The sequence below is a fragment of the Misgurnus anguillicaudatus genome, chromosome 5 (genome assembly GCF_027580225.2).
Source record: "Misgurnus anguillicaudatus chromosome 5, ASM2758022v2, whole genome shotgun sequence".
NCBI classification, from domain to species: domain Eukaryota; kingdom Metazoa; phylum Chordata; class Actinopteri; order Cypriniformes; family Cobitidae; genus Misgurnus; species Misgurnus anguillicaudatus.
This window is the reverse complement of record NC_073341.2, coordinates 28,806,712-28,820,015: the sequence shown is the minus strand read 5'-3', so window position 1 is coordinate 28,820,015 and position 13,304 is coordinate 28,806,712. Positions and strand designations below refer to the sequence as shown.

The 13,304-nt window shown below is 36.5% G+C and overlaps 1 protein-coding gene across 7 annotated transcripts in view; it reads left to right on the top strand.

Annotated features, from left to right (window-relative positions):
• The window catches only part of nfic (nuclear factor I/C), a 173,083-nt gene that overhangs the window by 143,489 nt on the left and 16,290 nt on the right, over window positions 1–13,304 (top strand). For 6 of the 7 annotated variants that reach the window (XR_012369698.1, XM_055168093.2, XM_055168099.2 and 3 more), the window contains 2 exons: window positions 2,466–2,625; window positions 4,623–4,708. Coding sequence is in view for 6 of the 7 variants with exons in the window: in XM_055168093.2 (XP_055024068.1) it covers window positions 2,466–2,625; window positions 4,623–4,708 (246 nt within the window). In the remaining variant the exon portion in view is untranslated. The remainder of the gene's footprint in view (window positions 1–2,465; window positions 2,626–4,622; window positions 4,709–13,304) is intronic. The other variant, XM_073867934.1, reaches the window with a different exon arrangement.

Sequence of the window (13,304 nt, the reverse complement as noted above, 5' to 3'; positions counted from 1 at the left end):
AAGGCAGGGCTGGATTTGAATTTGTCCATCGAGATCTAATTGGATTCTTTGAAGTTGGGGTGTGTTGCTATTTGGTAATCGCAGTGATCTTCTCCCGGACCCCCCACCTGCCATACCATATGACTGTAAGGAAAGAGAGATTGTTTTGAGGAGGGGAGGAGATTTGCATGAATTTTTTAAAATATAATGATGCTTACAGGTCATTTGTAAAAAAGAACCACAATATTACAAAACAAATTACAGTTTTTAATTTTATTATCACGGCGACTTTAACGTAATACTATTTTATTTATGAAAGTAAAGTTTTTGAATTTGTTATGCAAATCTGGTGAACACTAGAGAGCAAGCTGACTGTGCACCCACAACCATGGTAATACGCATGTACAGTACTGTGCAAAAGTCTTAGGCCACCATGCCAGAATTAGATTTGTTGTTTTTGCAATGCTATAGTGATCATATATAATTGTTTCTAAGTCTCTTTAATAGAATACATCCAGAAAATACAGGAAATGTGTATATAGTATTAAAAACTGTATATAAATGTAAACTGATGTGTCAAGTTTTTAGGGTAAACTCCCCTTTCACTTGAGCAGTAGCAGGAAACTGCAGGATCTCTTAAACCTAAATAAAATTAACATTTCTAATTTGAAAGAAATTATTTTTTTTACTTCATTCTGCTCAAAAACGCTCAAGATGTGTTTAGTGCAGCAATTCTTAAAGTGTGGTCCCCCAAACCATCCCAGTGGTCCACCAAAAGATGACCAAAACTAGGCAAGTGTTTATACAATCGTCACTTATTTAAGTAGATTTTTAATGCACATGCAGAACTGTGATATCAGTTCTTGCCATTCTGTTTTAATAACGTAAAAATGGATCTGTGTCTAAACCAAAGAGGAGTCAAAAGAAAAGATCAAGCATCAACGGAAAGCAGCTAAAATCCACAGATCTATTCGTTTAGTAATGTACTAGTTTTTGTTTCATGTGTAAAATCCCTGTAATTACAGTATGTTTAATTGCAGGGTTTTTTTTCACATGTGCAGTTTGTTGTTCATATTAAGCTGCAACTCATTTCACATTTACTTTTTCAAACTAAATAAATTCATAGAATAATTTCTGAAATAGCATTGCATTTGTGTTTAAAAAATTAGTTTTTGACTTGAAACAGTTGCATATTAAACTTAATTTTTATGTTGTTTTTTGGGGGTGTGTTAGAGTGGGATTTTGTTAGGTGGTCCTCAGAAAAAAATTGGAAGATAAAGTGGTCCTTGGGCTGAAAAAGTTTGAGAAACACTGGCTTAGTGCCAAGAGAGGTCACACTAAAAACAGACGATGCCTAAAGAAGGCATTTAGTCCTGAAATTTTATTTTTTAATTTTTTTGTAAATATTTCCTTTATTTTGTGTTTGTATCTTTATAAAATAGATTGAAAAATAAATATGGATGGACATTAAAACTTCTAAAACAACAAATCTGGTGGTGGTGGCCTAAGACTTTTGTACTGTACAGTACTGTATAATTATCAAATGTTATGTGTTGTTGTGTAGACCCAAACATTGTAACTTTTTACACAACACACGAAAGCGTTACTGTATTTTAAAAACTGTAATACATATACAAAAACTACACATTCTCACCTGTGAAAATGTATCCCATTTTTCCTGGGAATATCAATCTCTGCAGGATTTACAACCAGAGGCTGCTCAATGTATCCTAAAAAGCTGTGAGTGACACCTGCAGGATCATATCTGTGTATACATGTCTAGGGCTAAACCATTCCACAAACACCACCCAACACTGAAAAACAATTTCAAACTGATTCAACAAACGCCAACAGACTCATTCATTCTAAGTTATAATGTTGGTGTTGGTTGGATCAGTGTAAATTGCTCTCTAGATGACAAATAAACAGCAGAAGCAGTTTAAAATGTAGTAGAAGTGGGATATTCCTGCTTGGTATCCTTGTTGTACAACTGTAAAGAAAGAAATGGCAATGCTAGCATTTGTTATGTATTAACATAGAAGATCGTTCTTACTAAATGTAGGCACTTTGACTCAAACATGCATTATATTTTATTGCATCTAATATTTTCCCCCTTTTAGTGTGTAGTATATCTCCCAGGGTGCCTCCATGTTCCCATGATATCATAAACCCACATCTGATCCAAAGTGGGTTTAAAAATTTCCACCCAAGTTTCCAAGTTGGACTGTTTTACTTAAACGTGTACTACAATATACTTTTTTTGAATACTACAATATTGTATATTAAGAGCTACATTAAATGCATGTCAAGACTAATCTAGCTACTAAATGCAAAGATTAAAAACTATAATGAGAATGTAGTTTTATAATCGAGATATCAAGGACACACAGTGAAAGTAGACTGCATGTATTGTGATGTTGGCTGTGTAGAGGCAGTGAGGTGTCGCTCCCCACAGTGGCTGATTGTTGCCCTCTCTTCCTCTGCAGCTGAATGGCAGTGGTCAGGTGAAAGTATCCAGTCACTACATCTCCTCTCAGATGCTGGCCCCCCCACCACCCCCTGGCCTGCCCCGTCTGACGCTGCCCTCAGAGTCCAAATCCAGCACCACCTCTGCAGACGCAGCATCCAGCTCACCCACCTCCCCCAGTAAGTCAGGCACCCGTCGTCCGTTTGCCCGTCTCTGTCCCACCTCTGACAGGACTACTGCTTTATTAGCCAAAAAACACATAAACAACAGAGTTATACCTCAAGGTCTATACAGATGCTAATGCTCATTTGAATAAAACAAAGACATGTAAAGTGTGTGGCTCAGAGTTAGTGGTCTGGCTCATGTCTCACAACATTGACACAGTCACAATGACACGCAATATAGAGTACATTGTAAATGTGTGGTCACTGCTACCTCAATGGAGACTTGGCTGCTTTGACTATGATGTCTCATTTTATCCTTTGATGTTTATATTGACATTCACACAAAATACATTTGGGTGATTCTCACGAAATCCAGACTTAGAAGGTGTTCAGCATCAGATTTTTTAAAAAGCCCTTGAAGCCAATTATTTTGCACATATAAGATTACGGTCTGAACTTACTATAACCATTATTTTTAGAGGATTTAAAAAATATTATTTACATTTTTTAGATTATTATTTTAAAAATTATCATTACCGCAACATGATATTACATTAAATATATGCATTTACAAACTCATGTTTCGGTAATGAGAACAAAAAATGTGTCTAGGTAATATGACAAACACAATTTTAACTTTTTTCTGGAGAGAAAAAATAAGAGCTGCTTACCTGGTAGCCATCTTGTGTGTCACAGTCAATTATGTCCCTTCCAACAATTTTTTTTCAAATGTTAGTTCCTTGAGGGCTTAAACAATGTTTAAAAATTGTTGCGGAGGATGAGAAAATTTTTCTTGGACACATTTATATTCCTTATTATTGACTCTACATTTACCAATGATCACCAAATACCACATGTTTCTTTACTGTAAATGTTTATAATATAACATGCACTGAAGCTTTTGATTTTTATATTTTTTAACTATAAATATTTCCATGTCAAAGAACCCAAATCCAGTCATGGACATGTTGCGGTAATGAAAATTTTCCCTTTAAATGTGAAAAAAACAACAAAATTGTTTTGTATGATTTCATTTGAAATCATGTGCAAAATAGTACATGAAGAGATGTTTGTAACTGTATGCTTCTTGTTTTGATACTCTTACTTTGCATTTACTTTTTTATCAAAATGTTTCATGACACCTCATAAGTCTAATTTCATGAGAATCACCCATTTATAATAAAGCAATAAAACATTAGGCAGTTTGTTGTTTTGAGATGGATAAGGGGTGTTCACAATTTAAAGTAGTAGGCAGAGTTTAAAGTCCAAAGCATAAAGCCTTTACTATGATAAAGTCAGTGGAGTGCATTAATAAAATACACTAATGTTCAATAAATAGATACATTTATTATATATTACATTTTTCATCAAATTATATAAGTTGTTAATCTGATTATACTGTATGTGGTCACATCTGTACATTTATCAGCATTTTGTCACAGCATCAAGTGCAGCTCATCCAATCAGAATCAAAGGTATCTGTTTTGTAAGGTTTTACAGAATATGTGGTTTCGGCATGAGAGTAACCCATCGATTGTCTTTCCATCAGAAAATCCCATAGCACAGATACTTTATAGAGGACGGGTCTGTCAGCTCGAATGGCCTGGTGCTTTCTGCTCCACCCATAAATCATGCTAATGTAATTAATAAATGCAGAAAACAGCTCAATATGTTCCCTGACCGCTGTACTGCAGAATCACAGATGATCGATCGCTTCTGTATCGTATCACATGCTCAGAGTCAATAATGTGCACAATTATTCAGACAGAATCATCTTGTTCAAAGACCAGTTTGATAAACTTTGAGGCAGCATCAGCAGAACCTCGGTGTGTAACACATGCATGTTGTAAACACCCTTATGATTGAAAAGCTTATTATGAATGGCCTTTATCTCTAGGATTTCTTCGTTTAATGGTTTTGTAGACTCTGATTGGTCCAATTGGAGATGAGTTATAACTGGTGCTAACTTTTTATTACTTAAACTATATCTCTTTCTGTCTCTCTTTTTTTAGCATACTCTGCTCCAGGGACGCCACCTGCCAACCGCCCCTTCGTAGGAATTGGTTCTCGAGACCCTGGCAGTCTGTATCAGGCACAGGTATCACAACACAATTCTCCATCTACACACAGTAGTACTTTAGTTGTAGACAACCTGGAGATATCAAGAGGGAAATTTAAAAATGTAAATCTGGATACGTGATTATTTTGAATTGTATGAATCAGTAGCGGAGTGGCCATCGGGAGAGTCGGGACATTTCCCGGTGGGCCGGTAGTGTTTTGAGGCTGCGAGGGCCGGTCTGATAATGTATAATAGTTATACATTGCAAGTTAGCAACCCCGTCTGGCGGCCTGATGTGCGTCCGCTTCCCGCTGGTCAAACTGTGCAGCCTCTTTGCTCAACACAGAAGGCTATATTAAAGTGCTCAACCTGTTCGCAAGGTCCAACCATGTTTAGGATTTTTTTTTTTTAATATAGGGGGATTATTGAACGGCCCCTCTCCAAATTACATAGCCTGTCGGCCTTTTTATGTGAAAAGCTGCGTCGCCGAATACCTGTTTATTTCAGAACATATGCGGTCGGATTGATCCATCAAGCGGAGACTATTTGATAGAAAGTGTGGATTAAGGATGTTTAAAATCTCTAGCCTGGTGGTCAGTACTTGAATGGATAAAATCAGCACTTTTGCAAAGGTTTATCTCCATATGGCTATATATAATAAATAAAATTTAGAAGGGTAACTTTGCAGTATCACATTTTATATTTCCTACTATTAGATTTCTATTAGATTTCCATATTAATAGACGAGAGTATTCAACTGAAATATACAAATATCCTCACAACATTATTATTTCTCAAAACTTTGACAAAAATTATATTTAAAGGAAATATTCTTACAGTTATTCAAAGATGCACAAATTATTCCATATTACTCCGTTTATGATCACATTCATCTCTGGTCTCGCTCTGTTATGTAATAGCTGAATGAGGTGCGCATCTTCGTCTTTCAACCAGGTATCATTTTGTATATTTACTAATTTAGGAAAATTAGCCATGATTTAATGATTTTATTAATGTTATGAAAATGTTTTTTTTTTGGGGGGGGCAAATTGATTACGATTTGTATTACCCTAGTTTTACTACAAATAGGCTACGAGACATTTTTTTTACCACGGAGGGCCGGTGGTATACGAAATTTCCCGGTAGATTTTTTGGTCCCACTCCGCCCCTGGTATGAATACAAGTCAGTGTTTTTCAACCAGGAGGCAGGGCTCCACAGGGGTTCCTCAACAAATTTCTGATGGGATCTCAAGATAAAGAGAAGAAACTTTAAATGATTCACAATAAGATAAAACAAGCTTTAAAATAAGCTGAAACTTTTTTGTGGTTTGGTTATTTGTTTGTAAAAAATGTTTTTGCCATGCTCTACTATATTTTATTTGGTAGAAATTGTGAATGGGGGGCATTAAATATTGTTGTGGGCAACAGGGGGGCCATGAAGTTAACCCCTGATATAAGCATTCCCAGTGTCAAGCCAGCGTGAAAATATCTGCCGAGGTTCTTATTGGATACATTTGGCACTTTTAATAGTAATCTTTTAAACCTGTTAATTGATTTTGATAAATTATTATATCTTATTATTTCTAAAAGAAATAACTTCATTGCAACTCCTGGAACTTTTTCTTGATAACTTTAAGAAACCTAAACACCATAACATTATTGATTTCAAGCACCACTTGTAAATTTCCCTTAAACCCTGTTCCCGAGGAACCCAGTGCTCTGGACTCTTTGGTGTGAAACCAAAGACCTCTGTGTTCAATTATAGATCAGAGATTATACTGTATATACTCAGCAGCTGAATAAAATCTGGTCTTTCTCATGAAATATAGAGCAAATAAATACATATACAGTACTGACACTTTTAACATATGCAGTGCAGCATAGAACTGGATCTAGGCTTAATGCATGCAGTAGATCTGGGCTCTCATTTATAAAACTGTGCGTAGGATCCTTACTAAAACTTTACGTGCACCCAAAAGCCAAAAATGCTGTATGCCAAAAAATATTAAAGGGGTGGTTCAATGGTATTTCATGCATTGTGATTTATTAACACAGTTATAGAGTTGTTTCCTAATGCTAAACGTAGGCAAAGTGTCAAAAAAGCAGTTGGGTGTGTTACAGAGTATTTCTGTGCCGAATGCACTTCGCCAGGGTTCATACAAATTTTGGAATTTTTTTTCGATTACGGGTCCAGCTGACATTTCAGGGGTTTCTATAGGTATCACTTCTTTTTATGGGCACTTTCCCCGAAAACCCTGCCCACCCATCAATCAGCAGGAGACGCTAGAACTTACAAACATCATATCACGTGACAGCTTTGTTTAATTTCAAAACTCAACAATGGCATGAATGAAGAAGTGTGTTTTTGGATGTAAGGAGAAGAAAGCCAGCCTTATGGAAACAATGAATATAGTTTATTATCCGGGGTAGCAGCGGAATTTTACGTGTGTGTTTGATGCACTGGATTTCATTGAAAAGTCCCAACCGGGTCATAATTGCATGCGATAAGACTTTATGTTGGATATAGGCGCGTGCATATTATATAAATGACACAAACATGTAGTGATTCATAAGTTAAACAGTGTTGTATAGTGTTGCATGACTCGTACTCGCTCCTCCCAGTGTAGTAACTCCTCCGTCTGCATTTTTTCGTACGTTATCAGTAGGGCTGGGTATCGATTCAGATAGTCCAGATCGATTCGATTTCGATTCACAAGCTATCAAATTGATTCGATTTCGATTCTCGGTTCAATTTTCGATTCCGTTTCTCGGGTCACTTTTTATATTCGATTCAACTCAATGAATATAGATTTAATACAAATACTATATTAGTAAAAAAGAACAGTGAACAGCAGTTTACAAGTGGGTAATTAATTAAAAAATTAAAAGCCACAACACTATCGTTGTCGTCTTGCTTGCAAAATCTAAAATGCTTCCATACATCTGACTTTTTATGTGAAGGTGGCATCAATATGAAATAAATATGAATGGAAAAAATCGATTCGGCTCTTTGAGAATCGATTTTGAATCGACCACGTTTTAAAAAACGATTAATCGAAAAAAAAATTTTTTTGCCCAACTCTAGTTATCAGAAAGATTCGGTAAAGCTATCCCACCCTGCAAGCCCCATTTTCCCATTAAGCTTGTTTTTTATAAATCAAAACCTTTGCATGGGAACTGGCGTACGCACGTTTCCAACATGTTTTGTGCATACGCACGCTTTATAAATGAGACCCATGATCTGATATTCTAACATTAATACTGTATGTCCTGCCTATTTGAGACCCTGCCTGCAAAAATCCATCTAAAGTCATTTTTTTGTGATTTACTGTTTTCTATATAAAATCACTTACATAATGCAAAGAGCATTCTGTGAAAAATAACCTTGATATCTTTAATATTGACCAAGTAATAAAATTAAAGTGAAATCGATGATTGAAATCAAACTTTGATGCTCCTAATCTCATAATTAGGTTATGATACTTCAACCTGAATTTCACAGACAGGGTCACATTTAATTCACAGTAGACCTAAATAATGGCTGCAGTTGGATGTGTAATGCTGCAGCACAGGTAAAATCTGGTTGTGTGTGAACCGCAGGGCTCAGGAGTCCAAGCGTGCTGCATTGCAGTGCTTTCAGCCCTAGGAAAAAGCTTAAATGCAGTTCACTGAAGTGTGTGATGAGAGGGAGAGAGAAACAAAGTGATCAGAAAGGACCTGAATGTGTATTCCAGTCTGTGTGGATTTGTTTCTTAAAAGCCACAGGTCAATATGAACGTATAAATACATTCAGACAGACAATCCGCAAGTAAAAACTCCAGGTGCTGTAGCATCCTGCTGTAAGCAATCTTTTGTTACTGTTGTTTTAATGCGGTTTCATTTTGTGCGGTACGCTTAAGAAGGTCAAAACTCTTCTGGCTCTGGGTTAGATACGTCCCTCTGAGACTATCATGAGCTGAGCTCCAGTTAGATGAGAGACAATCGAAAACGAAGGAAAAAATATACATTAAGCGAAACATTGTGGAGCTCCTGTTCACTTGCTCCAGGATGGTCACGTCCGAGGCTGTCTGGTTGCTAGGGAAACCAGACATGATGTAATTTGTCGGATAAACCTGTGATTGAGGAACCGGAAGAGTCCACTACAGGCAGTCAGATTGACCAATTTGTCTTCCTTGTCCAAGAAACAGGACAGGGCTGTGAATCAGTGATTGTCCTGAAGTCATGTGGAGTACTTTTGTGTCCTGTCAAAAGCTTTAAAACTTTGCTCTCTGTTCATTGTAACTAAATGGAAACGAGCAACCAGCACAGTTTGGAGTCTTAACTTTTGTATTTCACAGAAGACAAAGTCATAGGAGCTTAGAATTACAAGAGGGGATATAAATGCTTATTTCTTACTTACTTTATCTTTATTTATTTCTCTTTCATGCTTTCTTTCTTTGTTACTTCTCTATTTGACTCTTCCCTTATGTCTTTGCTTTAACTTTAGTGTTTAATGGACTCTGTTGTTGTCTTTTCTTTAACCTTATTAGACCAGATTTGTCATCGCTCGCACATTCTTTTTTTGGCTTTTATTGATAGACAGTAGTTTGAGAGACGACAGGAAAGTGGAGGGTGGAGAGAGGGGTATGGGATCGGCAAAGGACCTCGAGCCGGGATTCGAACTCGGGTTGCCGGAAGTGCGTTTGCACCATATGTCGGAGCGCTCCCCACTACACCATTGGCTTCAACATCGCTCGCACATTCTACCAAGCGCTATTCATTTGACCGTAACTCTGTAACCAATAGACCTTTTGCGTGTTTGCAAACAGAGATGACTTTTTTGTGGGCGGAGCCCAACTGGTGGCAGAAAGTGACAGCTCTGCAATAGCGGTGTGAAGTGTTTTAGCGTTAAACTGTGATTTTTATGGATCCGGTGTTCTGTAGAAGTCTGTTTCCCCTATATTTCTCTTAAGTGTAATGTTTCTTATAACGTTTTCACCAAGTTACGTTTATTTTTTAAATAAATTAAAAGTTTAAATGGCTTGGTCATTTAAATATATGATATGTGTGCATGTATGTAATGTATATGTATTGTTCTTTATTGATAAATCAATTATTTTACAGTATGAATTGCTGAAGTACTTATAAGAGCAATACTATCATGTATTCTGTATAATACCATTTATTAAATATTTCATCATTTTTCTGTTTTCAATTTCTTCCTTATATTTATAGCCTATGTGTTTGTTCTAAAACTACAACCCCAAAACAGAAAAAGTTGGGACACAGTAGAAATTGTGCGTAAAAAAGGAATGGAATAATTTACAAATCTCATAAACTTATATTTTATTCACAGTAGAATATAGATAACAAAATAAATGTTGAAAGTGATACATTTTGAGGTGTCGTGCCAGGTGTTGGCTCGTTTTGGATTTCATGGGGGCTGCACATTCCAAAAAAAGTTGGGACAGGTAACAATAAGAGGCCAGAAAAGTTAAATGCACATATAAAGGAACAGCTGGAGGAGGACCAATGTTTAGGAATAAGAATGTTGTCCTATTCTTGTCTAATACAGACTTCTAGTTGCTCAACTGTCTTAGGTCTTCTTTGTCACAGCTTCCTCTTTATGATCCGCCGAATGTTTTCTATGGGTGAAAGATCTGGACTGCAGGTTGGCCATTTCAGTACCCGGATCCTTCTTCTACGCAGTCTTGATGTTGTAATTGATGCAGTATGTGGTCTGGCATTGGCATGTTGGAAAATGCAAGCTCTTCCCTGAAAGAGACGACATCTGAATGGGATCATATGGATCTAGAACTTGGATAAACCTTTCAGCATTGATGGTGCCTTTCCAGAGGTGTAAGCTGCCCATGCCGCACGCATTCATGCAACCCCAAACCATCAGAGATGCAGGCTTCTGAAAAGAACGCTTATAACAACTTGGGTTGTCATTGTCCTCTTTAGTCCGGATGAAATGGCGTCCCAGTTTTCCAAAAAGAACTTCAAATTTTGATACGTCTGACCACAGAACAGTTTTCCACTTTGCCAAAGTCCATTTTAAATGAGCGTTGCCCAGGGAAAACGCCTGTGCTTCTGGATCATGTTTAGATATGGCTTCTTTTTTGACCTACAGAGTTTTAGCTGGCAACAACGAATGACACGGTGGATTGTGTTCACTGACAATGTTTTCTGGAAGTATTCCAGAGCCCATGTTGTGATTTCCATTACAGTAGCATTCCTGTATGTGATGCAGTGCTGTCTAAGGGCCCGAAGATCACGGGCATCCAGTATGGTTTTCCGGCCTTGACCCTTTCGCACAGAGATTGTTCCAGATTCTCTGAATCTTTGAATGATATTATGCACTGTAGATGATGATAACTTCAAAATCTTTGCAATTTTTCTTTGAGAAACTCAGAAAACTATTTTTCGCTGCAGTATTGGGGGAATTGGTGATTCTCTGCCCATCTTGACCTCTGAGAGACACTGCCACTCTGAGAGGCTCTTTTTATACCCAATCATGTTGCCAATTGACCTAATAAGTTGCAAATTGGTCTTTCAGCTGTTCCTTGTATGTACATTTACATTTTCTGGCCTCTTGTTGCTACCTGTCCCAGCTTTTTTTGGAATGTGTGGCTCTCATGGAGTCCAAAATGAGCCGGTGTTTGGCATGACATTTCAAAGTGTCTTACTTTCAACATTTGATGTGTTGTCTGTGTTCTACTGTGAATGAAATGTAAGTTTGTGAGATTTGTGGGTTATTCCATTCCTTTTTTGCTCACAATTTCTGCTATGTCCCAACTTTTTCTGTTTTGGGGTTGTATTATGTTTACATACAAATTAATTTGTATAGGCCTGTTTATATATTATTAACACTTTACATCGTGTGTGTGTGCTATGTTTATATATTTATTAGTAAACATCATAATTTAGAACAAACAGGAAGACATAGGCTAAGATATAAGGTAAAAAGTATGAAAAGTTTAATAAATGGTAATATTATTGATATTATGAACTCATTCAAATCTTTAATCTTTCTAAATAAATTATAAACGTAACGTGATGAAAACGCTATAAGAGACACATAGAGGGATCAGACTTCGACAGAACACCGGATATCTTCTCTAATTATTTCCTATTCAAATTATTAAAAGATTTCCAAATGATTTCATCACTCCAGTCTGTCCGGTTGAGGGCTTATATAAACACATAAATATAAACACCTACGTTTATCTTCAAATGGTGTCTTCGACGACGGTATACTATAAAAATGAAGGTCATATATTTTGGCATTCCTATTCAGACACTCAACAGCACAACAAGACATTTCTAGTGAGTTATATTGTTCATTTCACTCGTGTCTAAATTATTTCCACTGTTTTTCTTCCACCACATTAAATCTAAAATGACTTCTTTCGATCACTCGTTTTTTTTTCTAAATAAAAACAAAAACGTTTTTTTTCTTATTTGTCTATGTAAAGTCTATTTACAAAAGCATAACATACAGTAAGACTAATGGTTGTAAAAAAAATCACCTCCCGATTCTACTATACACTGTAAAAAATACTTTGCTGCCTTAAAATTTTTTGTTGAATCAACTCGGATTTACAAGTCATTTCAACTTACTATTATTTATCTTGACTAGAGATAATTTGTTATAACTACAGGTAAGTTGTTATAACTTATAAATTTAAGTTGACTTTTCTCAACTATATTTTATAAGTTGTGAGTTGATTCAACAAAAAATGTTAAGGCAGCAAAGTTTTTTTTACAGTGTAGCATTATACTTTATAGTCTATCTAAGGGTTAAACATAAAACCGCCCTTGTCTCATTTTGTATTCATAACCTAAACCGCCTGTCACCAAGACAAAACTTTTAGCTTTTATAGGGCACTAAATATTTTGATTGGAGTAAACGCCTAACTGCTGTTAGCATGGGCCTGGGCTGTTCTGTTCATTTTGTTCTCAGAAGAGTTGAGAACATTTTAGTCTTGAATATGCCGTTGTGCAAAATAAAAATATCACTTGGCAGCTGGAAAATAAAGACAATTCTAGAATAAGCTTGCCATTTTATTCTCTGAAATGATTTTAACCAGGTCTTAAAGTTCCCCTATAGTCAATAATTTACTTGAAACTTATCTTTGAGCATCATAATTCACCTTATTCCGCCACGCCCCTTTTTAATTCTTCGCTCTTCCGCATTTTGTCAACCGACTTCCGCTGCTAATATGGCACAGTGCATTCGGTGGTTAGTTTGGGGGTTAGAAGATTGTTTGTAGTTCACTATAACTTTAGCCAAATGACAAATATCGCTACTGCTGTTAATGTTTTAAATTAGGAGCACGGAGAAAACTTCATACGACGCTCGGATAGTCTTATATTGTCCCATCAATCGTCTCGTGGTTAGACGATATGAAGCGGCCGCGGCAAGTAACCTACCTCGTCCTGTCAGGAGTTGATGGAGCAGCATTGGAAATTATTAAAGTACTTATGCCTAGCAATATTTACACAGTGATTTCGTCTTTTTTAAAGCAAATGTGCACCTTAACCAGTCCAATAACTATTTCGTTTTTATGTGGTACCACGATAGAATTCATTTGCAAACTTGCCAACACTTATTCCTTCAAATCAGGAGACTTAAATCCTTTTAAGTGGAATC